Below are 25447 nucleotides of genomic sequence, written 5' to 3' on the forward strand. Positions count from 1 at the left end.
GAGAAGAGGGAAGACATGCGGTAAACGTCGCCGGGTCCGGGAGTCGAACCCACGACAGCTGCGTCGAGGACTTGAGACCTCCAAATGTGGGTCGCGCTAACCGCTACGCCACCACGGCACGCCCCATTCTACATCTTTAGTTCCCATCAGAACTCTCTGGATCGTTTTCATCAAAAAATTCTTTGATTATTCAGTTTTATTTTTCATCTCCAGGTTTCGTTTCAGTTCATGAACTTTTATTATTTTTATATTCTGGTTGTTTTCTGTTAACTCAGGAGATTTCAGTCACAAACTTTAATGTTTTAAAACAGAACAACTTCACACCAACATGAACCTAAAATCCATTTCACTGAATGATACAGAAGTTTATTTATGTATCTGGAGAATATCATGAATATTTAACCAGCAGAAACCAGCAGATCTCCTTGGTTTTCATTGAACCTGTTGATCCTCAGAGATACTAAAGACTGAATGATGGACAAGATGATCCAGAGCGAGCAGGTCACCACTGTTCACACTGTGTGTGTGTGTGTGTGTGTGTGTTATGTATTAGTGTGTGTGTAGGTGTGTGTGTTATGTAGGGTGTGTGTGTAGGTGTGTGTGTTATGTATGGGTGTGTGTGTGTAGGTGTGTGTGTTATGTATTAGTGTGTGTGTAGGTGTGTGTGTGTGTGTGTTATGTATTTGTGTGTGTGTAGGTGTGTGTGTGTGTGTTATGTATTAGTGTGTGTGTGTGTGTAGGTGTGTGTGTTATGTATTAGTGTGTGTGTAGGTGTGTGTTATGTAGGTGTGTGGGCGTGTGTGTGTTGTGTCTCTATTTGTGTGTGTGTGTGTGTTATGTATTAGTGTGTGTGTGTGTGTGTTATGTATTAGTGTGTGTGTTGTGTCTCTATTTGTGTGTGTGTGTGTTATGTATTAGTGTGTGTGTAGGTGTGTGTGTGCCGGATGCTCCACACGTCTCCGTTCAGAGCGTTGGCCGCCCCCTGCAGCGTCCAGGTGAACAGAGCCAGCTGCCGTCTGAAGCGGTTCTCGTCGAAGCGTCCGGGGTCAGAGGTCAGCAGGGTCAGATGCTCAGTGAGCGCGCTCAGAGTGTGGTTGCCCCGCCCATGGATCACATGACGGAACGGCGTCTCCATCGCCGACACGTACTGAGACAGGAAGTAGTACTCCACCTGGAGGCAGGGGGAAAGGTCAGAGGTCATAGATCTGTCTGTTGTGATGAACCTCTGATAAACTTCATGATGCTGATGTCTTCATGCTGGGTCCTTCTGTCTGGGTATCGACTGATATGATGAGTTTTCAGTTCTCATGTTCATAATGAACCACAGCCTTTCATCAGAGCTGATGAACTTTATTTCTGGGTCTCAGACGACGCAGCACCGAGGCGACCCAGTGCAGATGGAGGGCAGGAAGTAAATGCAGCCCATTTATTTCTGCTGATCCAGCATCAAAATGCCTAAAGTCTGAGTCCTGTACGGTTGTTCTAACCGTTCTAATAGAAAGATAAATGTTGTTTTTGTGTTTCTAAGGTAGTCGGTCACAAAGGAGTTAATTTTAAAAACTTACAGACAAAAGAGGAGAAAAGTGGATCAACAATCTACAGCTAAAAACAGGAGGTGTGAAAACTAACAACGCCAGTTTGAAGCGCCGAGTTTCTAACAGGTAACGATCCATTGTTTAAATAATATTTTCAGATGTTTTATTGGACAGTTACTTAGAAAGACAAGCATTCATATGTAAGATATTATTTTATGTCCTAGCTTGGCCAGGGTGTTGAGGGGATCAGATTTGGTGGCCTTAGGATCTCATCTCTGCTTTTTGCAGACGATGTGGTTCTTTTGGCTTCATCAGGTCATGATCTGCAGCTCTCGCTGGAGCGGTTCGCAGCCGAGTGTGAAGCGGCCGGGATGAGGATCAGAGCCTCCAAATCCCAGGCCATGGTCTTGAGCCGGAAAAGGGTAGAGTGCCTTCTCCAGGTCAGGGGGGTGTGTCCTGCCCCAGGTGGAGGAGTTCAAGTATCTCTTAGACTTAGACTTAGACTTAGACTGACTTTATTGTCATTTTGCATGCACAGGGTGAATACAGAACGAAATTTCGTTGCATACGGCTCAGGACAATGTTTTGAGCTTTCAATGTTGTGAGGTTACTCCAGAATAAAATAAAATACAGTATAAAATATGAATATAAATATAAATATAGAATATAAAGTGCAGTAATGACAGTAAAATATAAGTTATTTAGCTCTGTACATGTGCAAGGTATAAAGTGGATCTTGTTCACGAATGGGGGAAGAAAGGAGCAGGAGATCGACAGGCGGATTGGCGCAGCGTCTGCCGTCAAGCGGGCACTGTACCGGTCCGTCGTGGTGAAGAGAGAGCTGAGCCAAAAAGCGAAGCTCTTGATTTACCGGTCGATCTACGTTCCCACCCTCATCTATGGTCATGAGCTTTGGGTCATGACCGAAAGAACCAGATCGCCGGATACAAGCGGCCGAAATGGGTTTTCTCCAAGGCATAAGCAAACTAAGCAGCTGCTGAGGGACCCAGGGCCACCAAGGGGCCCCCTCAGTGGAGCTGATTTTTTTTAGTAATAATTTAATGTCATTATAATATCAAAAACACACAATTTCACTATGAACTGATTTGTTTTTACAATAATATATATTTGATAATGTATGTAGAAATTATTTTATGGATAAAAAAAAAAGAATAAATTGGTCCTGGGCCCCCTGGTGGCCGCGGTAGGTACTGCACGCTTCCCCGGTACCATTAGCTGCCGTTCAGAACATCCAAAGGTCCAAAACTCCGGTCAGAAGTTAAGTTAAGAAAACTATGTTTCAAAAAAGGAGAAAAGAAAGAGGAAGAATAAAACAAGCCAAGACAAATGTTTGTTTTAATGAGCCTTGGTAATGTTTATAAAAAAGACTAGTAAAGCTGCTAACAGAACATTAGCTTGATAGCGACCTGGACCGGTCCAGTTCAGCAGTAAACATTTCTGCTAGAGTTTAAACTTTAAATGAGTTGATTCTCATGGTGGCTCTGGATATTTCTGAGCTATTTTGGCTTCAAACCGTGTTTAATAAGAATAATTAAAACTTGTCAATGTTTGACATTGTTAGCTAAATGTTTTTCCGTCAGGCTACAAGCTGCTACATGATGAGCTGCTCTATGTTGTTTGCTGCTGAGCAAAATCATTTAGTGGCTAAAAATATTATTTTTACATCAACTTCTAAGTTATGAGAAACTTCTGTTAAAATCATTTGAAGGCTCAGAATCAGTCCGGTACCGGTACCGGTCCACTTTCTCAGGGGAGAAAGACTCACCTGGTATAAATTACATTTTTAACTATTGGAGTAACACTTAAGAGAAATTAATTTAATCAAAGAATGTCATGAATATGTGTGTATATGTTCCATCTTAAGTTGAGCTGCATCGATTGCAGTTTTCTGGCCGATCTCCAGTTACCGATCTTTAAAAAGCCTGACCTGCTGATTTTGATTTTAATTGATATAAAAAAATTTTTTGTCTGAAATGTCGCTAAATATAGTAAAAAGTTGGTGAGTTGGTAACAATGGGGTGAATATTGTAAACACAGACATTGTGGACATGATCTGTGAAACAGAGTCTGATCTTTATGTCCTGACCAAATGGTCTCCACGCTGCTCTCTGGATTAATGGACTTTTTCTGTTATATCAAACAAATTATTTTAATCTACATAAATTATAAGAAACATCTTACAGACACCTGACGTACCTTAAAGTAACCATGTTTGACCACAAACAGTGACTTGTCTCGCCAACTTCTAGGTAACCATGGTAACAATAAACAAACAAAGCACCGTTACAGGTTTCTCATGGCCTCTCCCTCTTTAGAAAAACTACACAGTATAAAAAATTAGCTAAGCTAAGAAAATAATCAGAGTAGTTAACTGGGCCAATTCAGTTACAAAGGAAATATTTCTCTGTTCTTTAGAAGTTTGTTTACGGAAATGCACAGAACTGGCCACAAAGTTAAGAAGTTATGCTCGTAAATTTACCTTATTATTATTATCTTTTATTCTTACCTGTGAAAGGTAAAGGCAGTGGCTCCATTTTGTACTGTACAATTGGAGCCAAATATGTGTAGTTTTGGTTTTTGGTCACTAGATGGGGCTGTGGCCTCCAGGTGACAGGTAGCTGACAGGTGTTGAAGGTCATACAAGTTTTTGACCTCTGTGGTTACATCATTGTTAACACTGTGGCCGTGTATCGTGGAATAAATGGATTTGTTCACAAACGGTTCATCTGACTGGAACAAATTTGTAATTTGGACAAGAAGATCTTTGGGATTAACTTTACACACAATGTGACGGTGCGGTGAGAGGTTGGAGAAGGAGTTAGCAATGGTGGTTAGCCACTCTAACTCAAAACAGCAGGACGCACTGTTGAAGTTTTCCACACTGTCGCTTTATTTTCACTTCGTCCATGTAAAGCCAGGTCTCCACGGTACTAACATTACAGTCTCATACATGAGAAAAGAAATGATAATTCACCGCTCTGCACCTCATCATCACCGATGATCTCCTCTACACCACATGGAAGACGAGTTCTTACTCTGTACAATAGTACAACAAAAGAAAAAGGGAATAGGCGCCCCCTTGTGGTGATACCTACTCATGTCTAGGAACCAAGCAGTATAATGACTGTTACATATGCCCCCCTGGTAAACAAAGGCTGTCCTCAGCCGCACACGACTATAGACACCAGTACAGAATTTAACAAAGCAACACATAGCCGTAAAACCGCAGTTACACCCGGGGCAGGTATCAAATCACCCCTGTATACATATCCGTGGATAACTATAACACAAAGCCAGCTTAGGTTCCAAAAAGCAAACATAAAATCAGTGTGGAACTCTTCTTTGTTTTCTGAACACAAACCCTCTAAAGAACAGTTAAGGGACAATAAAATTCTTCCTATGTAACAATGGTTGACAACAAAACCAACATCATCCCAAATCATCAGAATTTCTTTTCTTATTATCTTTTGGGTTGTAACCACAAAAATTACAACATAACACATCTAACTGAAAATTAGATGCATTCATTAACCTGAACAAATATAACCTTACACCCTGTCAAGCCTGTCAGTATGGTAGATATTTGTCCATTTATGATCTGACCAACCAGTCGTGATCCTGGGATGACGTCGGGCTCTCAGATTGTAACGGCCATCACCTCCTGAAACTTGGCCAGACTCAGTCTCATCAGCGTGGGTCTCACTGACCCCGTGAGGCGTCCGTGAGTGGCAAATATCATTCGGCACATCACAAAACACATCACCTGGAGGGAGGTCAAGGACGGCGTCAGTCTGAGGGGAACCGTCCTCAAGGTCATCGTCCATGTGATCCACCTGTGCAGCTGCACCGGCAGTCTTTTTGCAGCTGGCAGAGTCCCAAGTATGGAAAGGTTGCATGGTCACAACATGGAAAACTCCAGCATCGGCTCCAGTTTCAACATCAATCAGTCTGTAGTTCACATCGCTGAGTTTCTGACTGACACGGAAGGGGCCTTTGAACAACGGTGCCAGTTTAGCTGTAAAATTAGCCAAAGCATCCGATCTTGGGTGAGACTTCACTCGAACAAGATCACCAATCCCAAAAGCAGAATGGCGGCGTTTCAAGTCATAGTAGTGTTTCTGTCTTTTGTGGCTGAGATCTAGCGCAGCCCTGGCGTGATGATGAGCATCCCTGAGGGTGGCTCTCAGAGTCTCTGGATACTGCACATCTGGGTCATCCAGTCCATCACAGCTTGGTTGAACGATTAGATCGAGAGGCGTGTCCAGCTCACGACCATACAACATCATGGATGGGCTAAGACCTGTGCTGTCATGCGGGGCTGTGCGAAGTGCAAAACATATTTGCGGTAGAAACCTGTCCCAAGCAGTGTGTTTGTCACTCACATAGGCACGGATAGCTGTTTTAAGCGTCCTGTTCACACGCTCTGTCGCATTTGTTTGTGGGTGATAGGCTGTAGTAAGCCTGTGTGTTGAGCCTAGAGCTGACACAGTGTGTTCAAACAGCTCACTAACAAAAGGAGAGCCTCTGTCTGAAATGAGGTAGTTGGGGCTACCATGCCTAGCAAATATTTCACTCAAGAACTTGCTAGCTGCGACCCGAGCTGTGGCCTCTCTAACTGCACATACCTCAATCCACTTCGAAAAATAGGCCACAAAGACCAGCAAATAAGCATTTCCTGATTGAGTACGGGGCAAGGGACCCACAAAGTCCACTCCTGTGTATTCCCAGGGTTTTTTGGGCACAATAGGGACCATGAGACCAGCTTGTTTCTGTTGACTTGGTTTTGTGAGTTGGCAGACCGAGCAAGAAGTGACATAACGTTTGACATCACCTGCCATGCCAGGCCAAAAGAACCCGTGTCGTAGTCTCATTAGTGTTTTGGAAACACCGAGATGGCCAGCAGTGGGGTGGTCATGGTAATAGCTCAGCAGGGTGCCACGAAGAGATGTTGGGGCAAAAAGTTTAAGTTCTTTTAATGGGTGTAAACCGCATACAGGCTTTCGGTCCCTGTAATACAGCAAACTGTCATAGACAGTATATTGTTCTTGGCATTCACTGTCCATTTGAACCGATGAGTCTGACTCAATGTCTCTGAGGAGTTGACCCGTCACAGGGTCGTCCATTTGTAGCTGCCTCATGTGTGAACGATCCGACAATAACACTGGGGGCAGGGAACGGAGGTCCAAACTGCCTATAACAGCATGTTCTGGCAAGATATCAGTGGGCGTGTCACTTCGATTCGGCAGGGGATTCCTGGAAAGAGCATCAGGAACTGCATTGTGTTGTCCTGGCTTGTGGACAATTGAAAAGTCAAAGTCTTGCAGTCTCAAAGACCATCTAGCCAGCCGGCCAGACGGGTTTGGGCGAGACATAAGCCACCTAAGGCTGTTGTGGTCTGTGAAAACAGTCACGTGAAGGCCCTCAACATATGGCCTGAAGTGTTCCAGGCCCCAAATGACGGCCAAACATTCTTTTTCAGGGGTTGAGTATGGTTTTTCAGCCTTGTGTAGAGAACGACTTGCATACGAGACCACAATATCTCGGCCTTCTTCATCTTTTTGCATCAAAGCAGCGCCCAGTCCTAGATCACAGGCATCAACATGAACATAGAAGGGTTTAGCAAAGTCCGGAAATCTTAACACAGGGGCTGACGTGATTCGGTCTTTTAAAACATTCATGGCTTGCTGACATTTGTCATCCCAGTGAAAAACAGTGTCTTTCTGTGTGAGCTTATGGAGTGGGTCAGCTTGCCGGGCATAATCCTTGACAAAGCGCCGATAATAGCCAGTGAGTCCCAGGAACTGTCTGACCTGTTTCACTGTGGATGGTGACTGAAAATCAATGACAGCTTTGATTTTATCATGGTCAGGTTTTATGCCAGCAGGTGTGATGCGATAACCCAAAAATGTGAACTCACTCAGACAGAACTGACACTTTTTCAGTTTTAAAGTGAGGCCAGCTGCTTCGAGTCTGTTCAGGACCTCCTCCAAATCTTTCAAGTGCTGCTCGAATGAGGGAGATGCCACCACGATGTCATCAAGGTACACTGCACATGTTTTGTAGATCAGGCCCGCTAACACAGAATTCATGAGCCTTTGAAATGTCGCTGGCGCATTGCATAAGCCGAATGGCAGCACACGGAACTGGTAGAGGCCACAGTGAGACACAAAAGCCGTTTTCGGTCGGGATTCCTCTGAAACAGCAACTTGCCAATATCCTCGAGCCAAATCCAGGGTTGAAATGTACTTTCCTCTAGCCAGAAAGTCGAGGGATTCGTCAATTCGTGGTAATGGATAGGAGTCCTTTTGTGTGACTTGGTTTAAACCCCTATAGTCCACACAGAATCTTGGATCAGAACCAGGTCTATTCACAATCACCACTGGAGCAGCCCATGGACTGGTAGAGGGTTCGATTATGTTGTCTTCCAGCATTTGTCGCACTTGATCCTCAATCAAACGCTTTTTGGTTGGAGATGAGCGATAGGGGGGAAGATTTATGGGCTTGTCAGTTCCGGTATTGATCACATGTTCCGCCAATGTAGTGTGTCCAAGGTGTCCATCAAAAGCGGAGCTATGGTGGGAAAGAAGATCATACAGATCTGATTTTTGCGTTTCCTCCAGGCTCGCCTCAGCCACTTTTGACTCCATGGTGTCTGATAAAATGTTCAGAGACATAAGAGTCCGTTCAACAGGAAACAGGTCAAGGTTGTGTTCCTCATTTTCATCCAAGGTCGGACAGGGACTGTCATCAATAAAAACTGTCCTTGTCGGTATATGCATGGTTATCGAGGCTCTCATCATAAAATCCATCCCTAATATGAAAGGGGAAGACAGGTTATGGATGATGGCGAAGCGTTGATAAAAGCGCTTGTTCATAAAGCCGATACTCAGCCAAGCCACACCCTCTGGAAGGCAAGGAGCGTTGTCCGCTAGGCTCACTGGCGGCCCCTGCCACTGACGTACTTTCTGCAGACAAACCCCATTTGCGTTAATGAGATCTGCACGTACAGCCGAAAGTGAAGCGCCTGTGTCGAGTCGCCTCGGTGCAGGTTCCATTAAAGTTCAGCTGAGTTTTAAATGGAGTGTTCCAGGTAGCAGTAGACTCATTGTCCTCCACATGACCAAGGATGTGGAATTTATTTGCAGAAAGGTGAGGCTCAGTTAACGTCTGGAGGGAGGATTGCCTCGACGAAATATCCTCCCCCCTTTGAAGTTTCCCAATGGCCTTTGGGGTGCTTCGTCTACAGGTGGGCTGGAGTTTCCATTGTCTGTTTCAGCTCCAGGCGTGTCAAAGGACGTAGTGGGACTGATCTCATTATGGAACCGAGCCGACATGTGTTGTTGACTATGGCCCTGATTACAGGCAGGACACGTTTTCGATGTATATCCAGGGCTTGAGCACTTATAACAGCGTGGCTCAGCTCTCTGCTGCTTCCAATGTCTTTTTTGAAGGTTCTGGTGGCTATCAGGTCCCAGTACAGCATGCAGTTCATGAGCCCTGAGCAGCAACTCCATCACAGAAGACACAGGTGAGCCATACAACGCCACCCTGTATTTTTCAAGCGAATGTTTACATATTAATTGAATACGCTCTTTTTCAGGTGGTGGGCTACTTAGCTTATCAAACTCACTCAACATATGAGCTACAAATGTCGGTAATGGTTCATCAACTGACTGGACACGGTCAAGTATGCCTCTGAGAATACTTTCTTGGTTGTCAGTGGGCAGAAAGACTGTTCGGAAAAGTTGGCAGAAGTGCACCCATGAGCTAATGTGTGAACGAAGGGCTTTAAACCACTTACTGGGCTCTTTCGTGAGAAAATGGGGCAACTCATTCAGAATCTGGACATCAGTTAAATTCAGAGTGGACTTGTATGCTGACACAGCCTGTAGCCAGTCCTCTGCCTGCACTTCACCATCCCCAGCGAATACTGGTGGTTCCAGCTTGGCGTGATGTAGTGCAGCAGCAATCACTCTTGTGGTGTTGGTTAGCTCAGCTGAATGAGTCTGTAGGAAAGAGCTATGCAGGTCCCTCTGAGTTTCAGGATAAGGACATGTGTCATTGGAATGCCTCGCACTGATATTCACAGGAGGCACATATGGCGTTGAGGTGGCCACAGGAGCTGCAGGAGACTGTTGTGCAGGAGGTCCACTAGACTCACAGGAATTAACCTTATCTAGATGATTCAGCATTTTCTGCTGCAGGGACAATGTGTTATGGAGGACATCCCTCAGCTGCTTGACATCATCTTTTAATTCTTGTACCTGCTGACAGAGGTCTGGAGCTCTCTGATGCGGCGGTATAAATTGAAGAGAGTCAATATCCATGTCAGAGTCAAAAACAGAAAAATCCGGTTCAAATGCCATTTTTGTTTCTTTAACCTTTATGGTGGAGTCCAAAAAAAAAATGCAATATTCACACCAAAAACACTCAGGACCGTGAACAAGATCGCTTGTGTTCTTTAATGTTCAGTTCGTTTTGCTTTTATTTTATTTTATTTTTTTTCAGCACTGACAGTAGGGCTCGTAGGCGAGAAAATGTCCAAATATAAAATATGATATCTTCTTAAACAGAGAAACAAACGAGCTCACGGGGGTGTCCTGCTCTCCGCTGCCACTGCTGCGTTATTTGTGCAGCACAGTCTGTCCGTATGCTTCCGCAGGTCAACAAGTCAAAATCCATAAAGTAGTCCGTATGACTGAGCTCCACTGAAAAATAATCCACAAAACTCACCCAGTCCTTCAGCAATCGTGAGTTAATTTAGTTAATATGCGGTGGTCTTGTCATTTAAACACATCCTCCTCTTCAGCAGACTAGCAGACGCACAGCTTTCAGGACATAAATCCGACGGGGACAGCTCATCACGACGTCCAGCGATATGCGGGCAATGAATGCCTCCAGCAAACTTTAACACTGATCGCGACGTACTCCGCTCAGAAACTGTATCCACCCCATGAAACAGACATCCACAAGGAACTTGTAAACAATCACCTCTAGTCCAAAGCTGAATCGGTATCCAGGAGGGAAAAGTCCAAAATATGTTCGGGCGCCAATTGTGACGGTGCGGTGAGAGGTTGGAGAAGGAGTTAGCAATGGTGGTTAGCCACTCTAACTCAAAACAGCAGGACGCACTGTTGAAGTTTTCCACACTGTCGCTTTATTTTCACTTCGTCCATGTAAAGCCAGGTCTCCACGGTACTAACATTACAGTCTCATACATGAGAAAAGAAATGATAATTCACCGCTCTGCACCTCATCATCACCGATGATCTCCTCTACACCACATGGAAAACGAGTTCTTACTCTGTACAATAGTACAACAAAAGAAAAAGGGAATAGGCGCCCCCTTGTGGTGATACCTACTCATGTCTAGGAACCAAGCAGTATAATGACTGTTACTCAGCCAAGCCACACCCTCTGGAAGGCAAGGAGCGTTGTCCGCTAGGCTCACTGGCGGCCCCTGCCACTGACGTACTTTCTGCAGACAAACCCCATTTGCGTTAATGAGATCTGCACGTACAGCCGAAAGTGAAGCGCCTGTGTCGAGTCGCCTCGGTGCAGGTTCCATTAAAGTTCAGCTGAGTTTTAAATGGAGTGTTCCAGGTAGCAGTAGACTCATTGTCCTCCACATGACCAAGGATGTGGAATTTATTTGCAGAAAGGTGAGGCTCAGTTAACGTCTGGAGGGAGGATTGCCTCGACGAAATATCCTCCCCCCTTTGAAGTTTCCCAATGGCCTTTGGGGTGCTTCGTCTACAGGTGGGCTGGAGTTTCCATTGTCTGTTTCAGCTCCAGGCGTGTCAAAGGACGTAGTGGGACTGATCTCATTATGGAACCGAGCCGACATGTGTTGTTGACTATGGCCCTGATTACAGGCAGGACACGTTTTCGATGTATATCCAGGGCTTGAGCACTTATAACAGCGTGGCTCAGCTCTCTGCTGCTTCCAATGTCTTTTTTGAAGGTTCTGGTGGCTATCAGGTCCCAGTACAGCATGCAGTTCATGAGCCCTGAGCAGCAACTCCATCACAGAAGACACAGGTGAGCCATACAACGCCACCCTGTATTTTTCAAGCGAATGTTTACATATTAATTGAATACGCTCTTTTTCAGGTGGTGGGCTACTTAGCTTATTAAACTCACTCAACATATGAGCTACAAATGTCGGTAATGGTTCATCAACTGACTGGACACGGTCAAGTATGCCTCTGAGAATACTTTCTTGGTTGTCAGTGGGCAGAAAGACTGTTCGGAAAAGTTGGCAGAAGTGCACCCATGAGCTAATGTGTGAACGAAGGGCTTTAAACCACTTACTGGGCTCTTTCGTGAGAAAATGGGGCAACTCATTCAGAATCTGGACATCAGTTAAATTCAGAGTGGACTTGTATGCTGACACAGCCTGTAGCCAGTCCTCTGCCTGCACTTCACCATCCCCAGCGAATACTGGTGGTTCCAGCTTGGCGTGATGTAGTGCAGCAGCAATCACTCTTGTGGTGTTGGTTAGCTCAGCTGAATGAGTCTGTAGGAAAGAGCTATGCAGGTCCCTCTGAGTTTCAGGATAAGGACATGTGTCATTGGAATGCCTCGCACTGATATTCACAGGAGGCACATATGGCGTTGAGGTGGCCACAGGAGCTGCAGGAGACTGTTGTGCAGGAGGTCCACTAGACTCACAGGAATTAACCTTATCTAGATGATTCAGCATTTTCTGCTGCAGGGACAATGTGTTATGGAGGACATCCCTCAGCTGCTTGACATCATCTTTCAATTCTTGTACCTGCTGACAGAGGTCTGGAGCTCTCTGATGCGGCGGTATAAATTGAAGAGAGTCAATATCCATGTCAGAGTCAAAAACAGAAAAATCCGGTTCAAATGCCATTTTTGTTTCTTTAACCTTTATGGTGGAGTCCAAAAAAAAAATGCAATATTCACACCAAAAACACTCAGGACCGTGAACAAGATCGCTTGTGTTCTTTAATGTTCAGTTCGTTTTGCTTTTATTTTATTTTATTTTTTTTCAGCACTGACAGTAGGGCTCGTAGGCGAGAAAATGTCCAAATATAAAATATGATATCTTCTTAAACAGAGAAACAAACGAGCTCACGGGGGTGTCCTGCTCTCCGCTGCCACTGCTGCGTTATTTGTGCAGCACAGTCTGTCCGTATGCTTCCGCAGGTCAACAAGTCAAAATCCATAAAGTAGTCCGTATGACTGAGCTCCACTGAAAAATAATCCACAAAACTCACCCAGTCCTTCAGCAATCGTGAGTTAATTTAGTTAATATGCGGTGGTCTTGTCATTTAAACACATCCTCCTCTTCAGCAGACTAGCAGACGCACAGCTTTCAGGACATAAATCCGACGGGGACAGCTCATCACGACGTCCAGCGATATGCGGGCAATGAATGCCTCCAGCAAACTTTAACACTGATCGCGACGTACTCCGCTCAGAAACTGTATCCACCCCATGAAACAGACATCCACAAGGAACTTGTAAACAATCACCTCTAGTCCAAAGCTGAATCGGTATCCAGGAGGGAAAAGTCCAAAATATGTTCGGGCGCCAATTGTGACGGTGCGGTGAGAGGTTGGAGAAGGAGTTAGCAATGGTGGTTAGCCACTCTAACTCAAAACAGCAGGACGCACTGTTGAAGTTTTCCACACTGTCGCTTTATTTTCACTTCGTCCATGTAAAGCCAGGTCTCCACGGTACTAACATTACAGTCTCATACATGAGAAAAGAAATGATAATTCACCGCTCTGCACCTCATCATCACCGATGATCTCCTCTACACCACATGGAAAACGAGTTCTTACTCTGTACAATAGTACAACAAAAGAAAAAGGGAATAGGCGCCCCCTTGTGGTGATACCTACTCATGTCTAGGAACCAAGCAGTATAATGACTGTTACAACAACCAACAACATTAACCACTCAGTGCGTCATAACTAAGCAGCAACACTTAACTAGTGCAGTACTAAACTGGCTAGTATAGTAAACATATTCATGCCTATTGTCCAATCAGCGATTTCTCAGGTCTCACACTGGAACATACAGTACCTCTTCTATTTTGTTAATGTAGCATTTTTGAATTTGTTGAAGTGGTTTGCACCTCAGGGCCACCGTAGGTTCAACTTCTTCTGCTTCAGAACTGAGCTGCCTACAGAAATAACTTGCTCTCAGTGCCCCGAGTGGACAACTGCAGTACAACATGCACATAGATAACGCTAACAGGAAGTGACAGAACAACTTAGAGCCTTTCAAAACAAATGAGAAAACATGAACATAAGTCAAAATAACTCAAAGACAAGTTAATATGAGACTTTAACAGTTACCTTCATGCTGCTGGTATTTTTACCTCCATGATGTTTTTACCTTCATGATCCTGGTGTTGTAGAGCCGGGCGGTGTTCAGGTCGTGCAGGTCGCTGTAGTCGATGGCTCTCTGCAGAGTCTCTGCTGCCCGGCTGTAATCTCCTCTGGCGCTGAAGAGCCACTGAGGAGAGACGCCTCTGGACTGACAGAGGACAGAGAGGACAGAGACTGGCTGAGAGACCAGCTGATGGACACCACCTGTCCTCCACCTGAAGGACCCCAAGTGTCCTCCACCTGTCCCTACCTGCAGTTCAGCTGAGTGCTTGTTGAGGTGAGCACTGAACTGCAGCACCGTCTGAGCGTAGGAAGTGATGCGTAGAGGCAGGATGTGGTCATGGACCAGTCGCAGCACCATCTCCCCCACCAGCTCCGCCAGGCTCCGCCCAGTGACCCCCAGACGACCCCCCAGCACCTCCTGGAGGCGAGGGACGGTGTCCAGCGGCGTGTTGAGGAACGGATAGGGTCTGTCCTGGAGGACGAGAGACAGACCAGGTTCTGCTGGCTCTAGCTCTATGGTTCAATGACCTGACAGCCATTATTGTTCTGATGGACCAGAACCGGGCCTTTCTGGGTCCAAGCCAACCGTTACAGAACCTTACCTCAGTGAACCTCAGCTCCATGGCAGGAACTCCAGCAAACGCAGTGAAGCTGTAGGCGCCGCTGTTCAGGTAGAGTGGTTTCATGCTGAGGAGAGACGCAGCTGTTAGCCTGTAGCTAGCCTGTAGCTAGCCTGTCGGCCATCTTGTCTAGAGGACTAGAGCTCTGATTGGTTCCTCACATCCTCCAGCTGCCTCCGTCTCTCTCAGCCTGGCTGTAGATGGTCTGACCTGCATGTTTGGGATGCTCCACCTGCAGAAACCCAGGAACAGGCGACACCTGCTGGCTGGATGTGGAACTACATCCAACATTATTATAGGGTTATTATAGATCAGGGGTGGATAACTGCTCTAGAGCTGCCATCCTGCAACTTTTAGCTGCATCTCTGCTCCAAATCAATCAAATACCTGAATCCTCTCAGCAGCACCAGCTCAGATCTGCTGGAGCCGAGTAACAAGATGTTCATTTGGTCCAACTTTCTGGAGGATTTGGACCTGAATTATACTGAGGAATCAATCTAACATTTCTGATCTTAACAGATCAAGAGTTGAAGGAGTCCAGGTACAGATCCCTGTGGATCCCTGTGAATCTCTGTGTTTCATCTGTAAACCTTTAAATCCTGGTTCACATGGTGAGATGTTGATGCTGTTTCTACCAGTTTCCTCTTTCTGAGGATCTTAAGGACGATTATTAAATGGCTCTAGACCAGATATACATTTTAAACTCTGCAGTCTGAACCAGAGGAACCGTTTCCTGTTCACCTGTCTGATGGCGGCGTCCAGCAGATCGACCAGCAGAGGACTGGTGGAGGCCGACAGGTGATCATCACCTGGTGAACAACAGATCCTGTTACCTCTGATTGGCTGAGAGGAACACCAAGCCCTCTGATTGGCTCAGTTACCCATGATGGCCTGATCCAGACTGAAGTAGGCCACGGCTTTTAGGTGCAGCATGGACAGGTAACCCTGTGGGTCAGAGGTCACAGTCAGGTAGAGTTCAGGTCAGCAGCAGGTAGAAAGGGATTCTGGGAAAAACCTCGAGCCATTCCGTCGCTCCGACGTTCCCGAAGTCTCCGGCATCCCAGCTGACGAAGAGCAGACTGCGCCGCGGACTGAAACCTGGAACCATCAACAGGAACAAGAACAGGAAGTTCACCTGTCCAGGTGAGTCAGAGACAGGAAGGAAACAGGAAGTTCACCTGTCCAGGTGAGTCTTACCTTTCTTCACCATGGCGGTGAAGGTTCTGGCCAGCTCCAGCAGGACGGCAGTTCCGACTCCAGACTTCACGGCTCCTGGACCCAGAGAGTCTCGCTGGGCTCCCAGTATGACGTACTGGTCTGGGTCAGAGGTCACTGGTTTACACCTGGAGGCTTCACCTGGCGGTGTGATGATGTCAGAGTGTACCTGGCTCTCGGCCCTCCAGGGAGGAGAAGATGTTGTTGAGCAGAACCGGAGTCATCAGGTTCTGGACCGACAGCCGGACTCTCCGACCAGAACTAAAGTCCGGACCGAGAATGCAGCGGACGTACGGCAGCCGCCCTCTCCAAGATGGCGGACAGGGAGGACCCGACAGCTGGCTGAGGGAGAGAGGAGGGCAGACAGGTAGCAGCTGAACACCTGAGGGGGCGGGGCCTAACTGAGGGGCGTGTCCTACCTGAGCAGCTTGGCGGCTACAGTAGCGGTGATTGGCAGCGCCGGGATCAGCGGGAGGCCGGAGGACGGGATGGGAGGGAACCGGGACAGATTGAAGGAGGGGAAGCCGGGGGTGAAGGGGTCACCTGAGCCCAGGTGGACCTGCAGGGAGAGAAGCTGATTGGCCAGCAGCTCAGGTGAGTCTAAGGTTAGTTCAGGTTTATCTCAGGTTGTCTAAGGTGAGTCTCAGGTGTGATAAGGTTTCTCTCTCTGTTACATGTTCAGACACGGCGGTGTGAGCGTTCAGTCCGAGGCGCCGGGGGTCCTGCGGCAGGTCGGCGGGGTCAGGGTAGATCAGAGCTCCACCCCCTCCGTTCCTCTCAGCCAACCGGACCTTCTCGGCGAAGCTGACTCCGCCCCCGACCCGCATCACCACCAGGTGTCCGGCCGCCGACACGCCGACGCTCCTCAGCCAGTTGAAGTCCTCTGGACGGCCGTAGTGGGCGTAGACCACGCCCCCCTGTGGACGGACAGGTGAGTGGGACTGTGGTTGCCATGGAGACCACGCCCCCCTGTGGATGGACAGGTGAGTGGGACTGTGGTTGCCATGGAGACCAGCACTTCCTGTGCTCCTACCGTGTAGTTTCCTGCGGCGCTGTAGGGACAGTAATCAGACGGGTTCAGAGGAATCTGTTCAGAAACCCGACCTGCAGAATCCACCAGGTGGAGGGAACTGGTGAGGGACCTGGAGGGACAGGAGACCAGTATAGACCAGTATAGACCAGTAACATGCTGGGAAGACTGCACTGTAAAAAATATCCATATATTTAACGATGTTAAACAGTAAAATTGTGACAGGAATAAAACGTAATGTTGATTTGACATGAAGTTGCTGTAAATAAATTAATATTTTGAAACTGTAATTTGTAGATTTTTTCTTATAAAAAATGTTTTATTCCACCATAAAGCTCTCTTTCAGTGTTTTCTTTATCAGAAAAATGTTGTAAAGTTTATAACGGTCAAAAGTTGTGATTTTTACCTTTATTTGTTGAAAAATGTCCAAGTTTTAATTGAACTGGTGATGAATACATGCTGTCATATGACATTGTGATTTATGAAATATTTTTCACATTATTAATTTTTTAGCCAAGAAACATAAAGCACTTCACTCAGAATCCTGATTTGATCTTTTCAGGTCTTTATCAGCTTCCTCCTGTTTGGTGATTTTTATTAAAGCATATTTTTCTTCTCTTTTGGATTATTTTGTTTATAAATAACAAGGTGTGCAGCTATTAAATATATATTCTGTTTAGCTCATAAATTCATGAGCTACAGGCAGCTAGCTGTCAGGCCTTCAGCTAGCTGCCTACATTATTGATTCAAATATATCTTCATTAAAATAATAATCTGATGTTTTTCCTATTCATTCATACTTAAATAATATTTTATATATATTTTTAAACAATAAAACTGAATGTTTTTAACTGTATCTTATTTAAAACGAAGTCTGGAGCATCTTCACATTAAGGCGCCTGATTTGAAATGGGCCAATCAGCGCGCTCCGTCAGAGCAGATGACGTCATGCAGCGCCATGTAAGTTTCACTTTGGACAACGGCATCAATAATCTTCACTTTTACCAAGTTGTTCCTGTTTTCTAGGACTTAATCTCAACCAAACCTGGTCTTCAGTTACTTTGGTAAGAAAATAATCAAATAATCTAAATGTGGTTATTTATTAACAGCGCTGTGTTGTAGACAGCGAAGGTGCAAATGCTAAGTCACATTAGCTTTCTAGCATTAAAAGTGAACCAGTTAGATTAAAAATCAGTTTCTGGCCGTGAATGTTTCAGAGACATGTGACTTAATGTAACCCATCCTATAAGTGGAGCTTCGTTTTAATGCTCTGGGTAAAAGGTGGCCTGGATTTTTCTGCCTTTTCTGATCCCAGGCTAACTTTAAGTTAGCTAACCTCACGGCTGTGTCATTTCTAAGATGAATTCTTCAACATATATGGAGAATCGGTTTAGTTCCTGGAAGATTATATTTTTCATCACAGACTGCCTCGCAATAAATCTTGTATTTTTAAATGTGACGTTGCCTGCTGTCGTGGGGTGGAACTGCAGTGATAGACAATATTCTGTCTCAGTGTTTTCTGTCTTTAAAAAGTGATCCATAAAGCAATCACTCATACATACAGTTTGTATGAATAGAGGTCTAACCTCTATTCATATTTGTTGGTTAGAGTACCCCAAATACTCTAACCAGCCTCTAAATAATTCACTTCATCAGCCTCAGGAGATGAAGTGAACTATTTTATTTTTCCAAATTATGGCACTGAGTGACGTTTTAAATGTAAACTGCAAATTAAACACCTGAACTGGACCCGAATCACACACTGTATGTACAACAGGCAACAAAGAAAACATTATTTTTCCTTTATTATAGTTTCCTGATACTATTATTAAATAAGCAAATAATCAAACCATTAAAAGCACAATAAGAAACTTAATCATCATAACTAAATGTTCTGTACCATATCAGAGATGATTGAGGATGAAACTCTGATTTCTGGTTCTTTAGGTTCTGATGGGTCTACAGTTCCTCTCCTGATCCATTCTGTCTGTCATACCAGGGTTTCTCTCAGTGTATTATAAGCCTGGCAGCCCGCCATGCTTTCCTAGCCCCCGCCAGGCTAAGCGTTGTTTGTTTATGTTTTTAGGAAAATAATAATTTTTTTAAGTCGGATTGCAAGCGTGTTGCTCTGAGCGTTTCAGTAGCATACCAGATTTATTCCTAAAGAATATGTTTATAATCGATAGATTTATAGTTTATGTATTTAAAGTTGGCAGCCTGTGGACCAATCAGCTGGCGCCTCTGCACTTTGCCTTGTGCTGCTTTACCTGATCGCTCGCCTCCTTTCACTCAAACTTTCCATTTTGTTTTCTGTCATATTTTTCTTATTAATATTAATAACTTTATCAAGTATTTTTATGTTCTTAATATTGTCAGGATCCATCTTCCAGATTGTTCATGTATCTTTATTGGTGTAAATAACTGACATTGATCCCTTGGTAAAAGTTTGAATTATTATTTTTATTTTATGCTCAGGTTGAGGATCAGATTGTTGCTATGGTAACAATCTGACCAGTGACCTCATTGCCGCCTTCAGCTCTTCCTGATGTTGGCGTCTTTAATGTTCATCATCCTGAGGAGCAACGGTTGACTCTGGAGTTCATTTCTGTTTTTATTCTATTTGTAATTATCAAGTTTCTCAGTTTCATATCTCATCTTAGGTTGTTAATTTTCTCCATCTCTGTTCCTCCTCTTTTCCATAAAAGTGTTTATTTTCCATAAATCCTCAGAGATCAACGTTCAACCCAAGAAGAAGAAAGTTTCCTCAGTCCAGCCCAGATCCTCAGTGAGTCACAAACTCTGGATGTTTTTGTTATTCAATCAGTTTATTAAACTTCTGAATGTTTAACAAACTTCAATTTTTACCAATCTGAAGTTTGTTTGTGAAAGTCAGATTCACAAATCATATTTTCATAAATAAGCTTTGTGAAAGTGTTCAATATTTTGCTTCACTGTTACAGAAGTTTCTTAGATTACAGTTTTCATACAGAATTTAAAATGTTATCATCTAATGGTGTAAAATATAAAATATATAGCTGGCATTTTATGAACCAAAATATTTCTGTAAAGTTTTTTCTTTTATTATATGAAGATGTAATTTAACTTTACTGCACAGGTAATTTTATTTAAAAAAAAGTTGAGGTAAAATTATTCCTTTAATTCAGATTTAATTGAAATAGAACAAATATTTATTTTTTTATAACTTCATTTGCATATTTCAAAAAAGAAACATTTAGCATATTTTAGTATTTTTATAGAGAACAGCACCAATAAAGTTCTCAAAGTTACAGAAAGTGAATTATTTGTCACAGTTGATGTAAAATATGTCAGACAATTTTGTCTGTCAGTAAAAATGTTAATATTTGATGTTTACAACTTTAAAGATAGTAAATAAAAAACTTTCTGGAATGAAAGGTGGATATTAGTGTTACATTTCTATGTTTTAATAAATTAATGCAACTAAGAGAAAAAGGTTTAATATCTGACAAAAATAACTCAACATGTTGGATACAATAAACTTAAAAATTAATTATATTCATGAAATGAGGATATTAATAATTTATTCTGAAATAACCAGCAAATTGTGATCATATTTTATCAGGTAAACTCTTTGATTAAAGTTCCTAATAATTCTTTGTTTTTCTGAAATTACTATTTATGATTATTATTACTAATAAACTGCAAAACATTTTTTTCATAGGAAATTTTACAGAATAAAAGTGTATTTTATTATTTTTGGTATTTTTACAGGAAAAATGTTTTTGTTTCACAAAGTAAGTTTTAAAAGTCATTTTCTTGTTTATTTTAGTTTGTTTAGACATTTTATTTTACAGTGAAAAATTGTAAAGATTTATCTGAAAAAAGAACAACGGCTGAGCAACGAAAAATGTTTTATCTTAAATTATGTAATTATGGAAACCCTTTGCTGCCTGCCGGCGTTTTACTGTAAAATCTATGTCTTTTTTTACAGTGTGGAAATGACACTGTAAAATCAGAACCGGAGTCGTCTGGTTCTGGTTCTGGTTCTGGTTCTGGTTCAGGTTCTAGTTCTGGTTCTGGTTCTGGTTCAGGTTCTAGTTCTGGTTCTGGTTCTGGTTCTGGTTCTGGTTCAGGTTCAGGTTCTGGTTCTGATTCTGACCAGCTGCAGGTTTTTATCTCCATGGAGACGGACCAGACAGAACCTCCTCAGATTCTCTATCTTATTATCTACCAAAATAAATATAACATAATTTCTAACTGAACACATCAGATTTATTGGAGAAAATGTTTATTGGATGATTTACAATAAATAATTTTAATAGTTAAAATATGATCAGTATTTATCAGATAGTTTACCACTGCAGATGAAATGTGATTAACTTTATATTTATATCCCTATGAACCTGATCTCCACCATCTGAGACACAGAGAATAAATAAACATTTATGACAAAAAGTCATTTTTGTCTAGATCTAGAGCAGCCAGAGTCTCTGGTTTATGACAGGATGTGGCTTCAAGGACTTCCTGTGTCTGTGGATGTTTCTGGATGAATCTCAGTTTTAGATAAATCACAGCACAGACTGGATGTTTCTTCCTTATTGTTACTGGACCTGAACAGTAACCAGTTGATCTAAATGATCCTCATTCAGATTCATAGTTTACTGAAACTAAACATGTTTAGCATCACGGCTCTGAATCCTGTTAATAATCTAACTAGATTTAACCTAAAACCTGATCATGATAACCAGGTTCAACATCAGGAGGCTGAAAACACAAAGCAGCTGCAGCTGAACTTTGACCTGAACATGAACTGGATGAACTGGATGAACTGGGATCCAGTTAAAGACTGGAGGAGTTTCACTGTGTCTGTTCTGAACCTTTAGCTCTACATACATGTAAAATCTGGTGTTTGCATCACTGCTAACATGTTTTTGTTTATGACATCATCATCTTATGATTCAGACGTCAATATTAATCAATCAAGTTTAATTTGTGTAGCACATTTCAGCAGCAAGAGATTTACATCATAAAACATAAAGTCATAAAACAGAACCAACAATAAAACATGACATAAAGTCGAGTTTCATCATTAAATTGATTATTGATTACATTTGAAATAAAACTCTTAACAGCTGGTTTTAGTCCAGATTTAAATGATCTCAGTGTTTCAACTGTTTTACAGTTTTCTGGAAGTTTGTTCCAGATTTGTGGTGCATAGAAGCTGAAAGCTGCTTCTTCTTGTTTGGTTCTGGTTCTGATGCAGAGCAGAACCAGAACCTGAGGGGTCTGGAAGGTTGCTATGACGACAGCAGAAGGTTCTGATCCGTTCAGTGATTTATAAACTAGCAGGATTTAAAGTTTATTTTTGATTCATTTCCACATTCTGTCATGTTTCCTTCCTCTCTGTGTAGATTTAGGATTATTGACCCAAACCCTACAAGTTCTCTAGAGTTCAACTTGGTGGGTCGATCTTTCATTCATAAACTTTTCTTTATGAACCTGTTGCACCAGGTCCTGGAAAATCATACTGAAGGTCATGGAGAGTCCTGGGAAAGTCCTGGAATGTTTTTCTAACATTGCAGAACCTCCATGAACCTTCAACCATCAGGAGAACCTCAGTGATCCGGACCGGCCTGATCAGTTAGTGGGTACCTCTAGAACCTGATGGATGTCCTGTTGCCATGGCAACCAAATCCAGAGGGTTGGTTCTGGAGTCTGTTGTGGTAAAAACTTTAAACTTGTGAATATTTTCTGTTCTAACTTAGAAAAAATTAATTTTGTTTCATGGAAAGAGGAAGAGGAACCAGGAAGTTATTGATTTATTCGGTAAGAGTTTCTACTGGAGTGGACCGGTTCTGTGAGGTTCTGGTTCTGGGTTTGAGAAGTGTAAAGGCTTCTGTCTGTCCTTTTGGGTCCGGGTTCAGTCTCTGAGCCTTCAGGGAACCTGAACTGAAACTCATCTTGTTGGTTCTGATTGTTTGTGTCTTTGAACAGGAAAATGTTCTGTCTAGTCAAAGTCAGTCGGTTCTGATCCAGTGGGTCATAAAGTCAGCAACATGATGAGATAAACCTGATAGAGGAACTGGATCGGACCGGTTCTGCTGGGCAGACAGACCCCCCCCCTCTCTGTCTCACCTGTCAGGTACCTGCAGCGTGGCGAACAGCGACTCGGTCCAGGTGTGATCCATCTGCAGCTTCCTGAACCGACCCAGAACCTCTGAGGCCAGAACCGTTCCCTCTGAGGAACCAGGAGGATGATCCGCTCTGCTGACCCGGCTGGAACGGAGACAGCCAATCAGAGGGCAGGACTGGCCGACCTGCTGTTACCATGGTAACCGTGTCTACCTGACGGTGCTGAGCAGATCTTCGTCCTGCAGCAGCCTCCTCATCATCTCTCTCAGCTCCCCCAGGTAAAGCTCCGCCCCTCCGTCTAAAGGTCGGTTAGCCCCGCCCCCAGGCTGTTGTGGCCCCGCCTCCTGGGAGCAGAGGCCCCGCCCCCTGAGCACAGCGAGGGCCAATAGGAACGCTGGTAGAGGACAACATGTCAGTCACATGACCAGACCAGGTGTTGTTCTGACCAGGTGATGTATCTGGTCTCACCTGCAGTGAAGGCCACGCCCCCACACACACCTAGCAACACGCAGCCTCTACTGTTACCATGGAGATGCCTCAGCAGCCACCCTGTGATGTCACTGACAGGCCCCACCTCCTCCAGACTAAGCTCCTCCCTCTGGGCTGCAGCTTCCTCCTCTTCATCAGACTAGAGAGAGAAAGAGCTGTTACCATGGTTACAGGACAGAGGGGGCGGGGCTATGCTCTGCAGGGAGTTACCTGAGTCAGGTGAGCCGTCAGAGTTCCCATGATGCACTGCAGGGAGGAGAACAGAACAGTGAACCCAGGTCATCCTGACCAGGAGGTCAAAGGTCAACCTTTATGATTCACCTGGTGGACTGTCAGGTGAATCATGGAGGGGTCAAAGGTCAACCATGATTCTGTCTCAGTCTGCAGCTGGTTCTGTAGGTGGAGGCTCAGCATGCTGTGGGTCGGATCTGAACCAGAACCTGCTGGTCTCCATCTGGTTCTGGTTCTGGTTCTGGTTCTGAGTCCCTCATGGAGACACCTGGTCCAATCTGTCCAGGTGACACCTGTCTGTCCTCTGATTGGACACTAGAAGCACCTGGTCAGCTGGAGGAGGTCAAAGTTCAAGACAGGAGATTTTATCTCTTCTTCTTCATGATGACATCATCCTGAAGCTGAGCCCTGATTGGCTGAGCACTGCAGCTTCAACCTGAGGAGGTTCTGATGATCTGGACCCGGTCCAGGTGGTTCTGATCCATCAGCTGATGGTCTTTATATCAGATCAATAATCATTGATTATCTAATATTCTGTCAGCAGGAGGTCAAAGGTCATAAGGTCACCAGGTTAATGTCACCTGTTCTACTAGAGAAACTGATATTGATTATTGATCATGAGACAAACTGACCATCAGACTGAGACCCGGTTCTGGTTCTGGTGGTTCTGTCCAGTTGGTCTTAATGACTCAATAATCTGTTCAGGTTCAGATTATCTGGTAGAATTTAGGATTATCATAATCCGTCCTGGACGGTTCTGATCCAGTTCAGCTCTGTGTCTACAGAACCACAGCAGAACCAGTCATCAGACTGTCAGGGTCCAGTCTGACTGGTTCTGGTTCTGGTCCAGGTCTGAGCATCAGCAGTTCCTCCTCCTGACCAGCAGGGGGAGAAATTCTCCACCTGTTTTAACAGAAACGTCTCAGTCGGTTCTTACCTTCAGATTGGACCCAGCTGCTTCCTGATCAGAACCAGAACTGCTCTGTTCGGGTCGGGCTGAGTTCTGCAGGGTGACCCGGCTCGGCCTGCTGTGATTGGCTGCTCAGAAGGTCAAAGGTCAGCAGGGTGTTTGATCAGCTAACTTTATTAACAGATCAGTAAACAGAGGCGGACCGGGTCCAGTCATACATTTATGCTAGGGTTGACCAAGTCTAGTTTTCCAGACCATCACTCTGCAACTTTAGATGCGTTCTTTCTCTAACACACCTGGATCATTGACTCATTCATAGGCCTCTACAGAACTGAGTTGCTGCTAATGAGGGAAGTCAACTTTTTGTCTGGGGAATGTTTTAGCAGGGACGCATCTAAAAGTTGCAGTCTGGAGGACTGCACTTGGGCATTCCTGATTTATACCGTCAATGTGGCCCATTGAGGGTGGCCAATATGCTGAAGTGGCCCTTGGTGAAATTGACACCCCTGATCTAGATCCTCCCAGCAGGGGGCGCTCCTGATCTGGTCAACTCTAACAGTTGTCTCCTAGCAACTGATGAGTCATCAGCAGCTGTTTTCCTGATTGGTGTTTCAGTTTGAGCGTCAGACTCATCATGTCTCTCTGTCTCCAGGCTCTTCCTTTTGACTTCCATTCATTTTTTAAACTCAGTTCTTCCTGTAGATCCAAACGAACCCAAAGCAGCTCAGCTCCTCTCTGGTTTTGGTTCTGGTTCTGGTTCTGGTTCCTATCAGCTCCTCACAGTTTAAGTATCTGTTGAAAAAATAAATTTACAAGGTGAGAAGTCAGAAACAGCAACTCATCATCATAACAGTAAATATTCACTGGTTTATAATATTCTGTTTGTCTCCAGCAGCTGGAGGTCAGAGGTCATG

The 25447-nt window shown here is 44.2% G+C and overlaps 1 protein-coding gene across 3 annotated transcripts; it reads right to left on the bottom strand.

Annotated features, from left to right (window-relative positions):
* Positions 1-846: 846 nt before the first annotated feature.
* Positions 847-24662, bottom strand: tfr2 (transferrin receptor 2). 3 transcript variants are annotated; one of them, XM_032583291.1, is made up of 19 exons: positions 24561-24661; positions 23714-23956; positions 23603-23638; positions 23372-23531; positions 23117-23297; positions 22907-23047; positions 16796-16904; positions 16437-16679; positions 16182-16321; positions 15932-16104; positions 15745-15864; positions 15563-15645; positions 15429-15492; positions 15289-15356; positions 14709-14779; positions 14530-14614; positions 14175-14399; positions 13932-14072; positions 847-1171 (listed from the first exon to the last, which is right to left on the bottom strand). In XM_032583291.1, exons 2-19 carry the CDS (start codon positions 23804-23806, stop codon positions 908-910), a joined length of 2397 nt encoding a protein of 798 aa, XP_032439182.1. In that variant the 5' UTR covers positions 23807-23956; positions 24561-24661; the 3' UTR covers positions 847-907. The 3 variants fall into 3 exon arrangements, with proteins under 3 accessions (XP_032439182.1, XP_032439184.1, XP_032439183.1); XM_032583292.1 differs by having other exon boundaries at positions 1091-1171; positions 13892-14072; positions 24561-24660; XM_032583293.1 differs by lacking the exon at positions 23714-23956 and having other exon boundaries at positions 24561-24662.
* Positions 24663-25447: the final 785 nt, after the last annotated feature.

The sequence above is a fragment of the Xiphophorus hellerii genome, chromosome 14 (genome assembly GCF_003331165.1).
Source record: "Xiphophorus hellerii strain 12219 chromosome 14, Xiphophorus_hellerii-4.1, whole genome shotgun sequence".
NCBI classification, from domain to species: domain Eukaryota; kingdom Metazoa; phylum Chordata; class Actinopteri; order Cyprinodontiformes; family Poeciliidae; genus Xiphophorus; species Xiphophorus hellerii.

What these genes read in the sequence shown, in the direction of transcription:
- tfr2 (XM_032583291.1), bottom strand. Translation starts at nt 23,806, where the DNA reads ATGCTGAGCCTCCACCTACAGAACCAGCTGCAGACTGAGACAGAATCA. An exon ending in TGACGGCTCACCTGACTCAG is followed by an intron (nt 23,532 to 23,602) that starts GTAACTCCCTGC and finishes TTCTCTCTCTAG; the next exon opens with TCTGATGAAGAGGAGGAAGC. An exon ending in ACAACACCAGGATCATGAAG is followed by an intron (nt 1,172 to 13,931) that starts GTAAAAACATCA and finishes CCCTGCCTCCAG; the next exon opens with GTGGAGTACTACTTCCTGTC.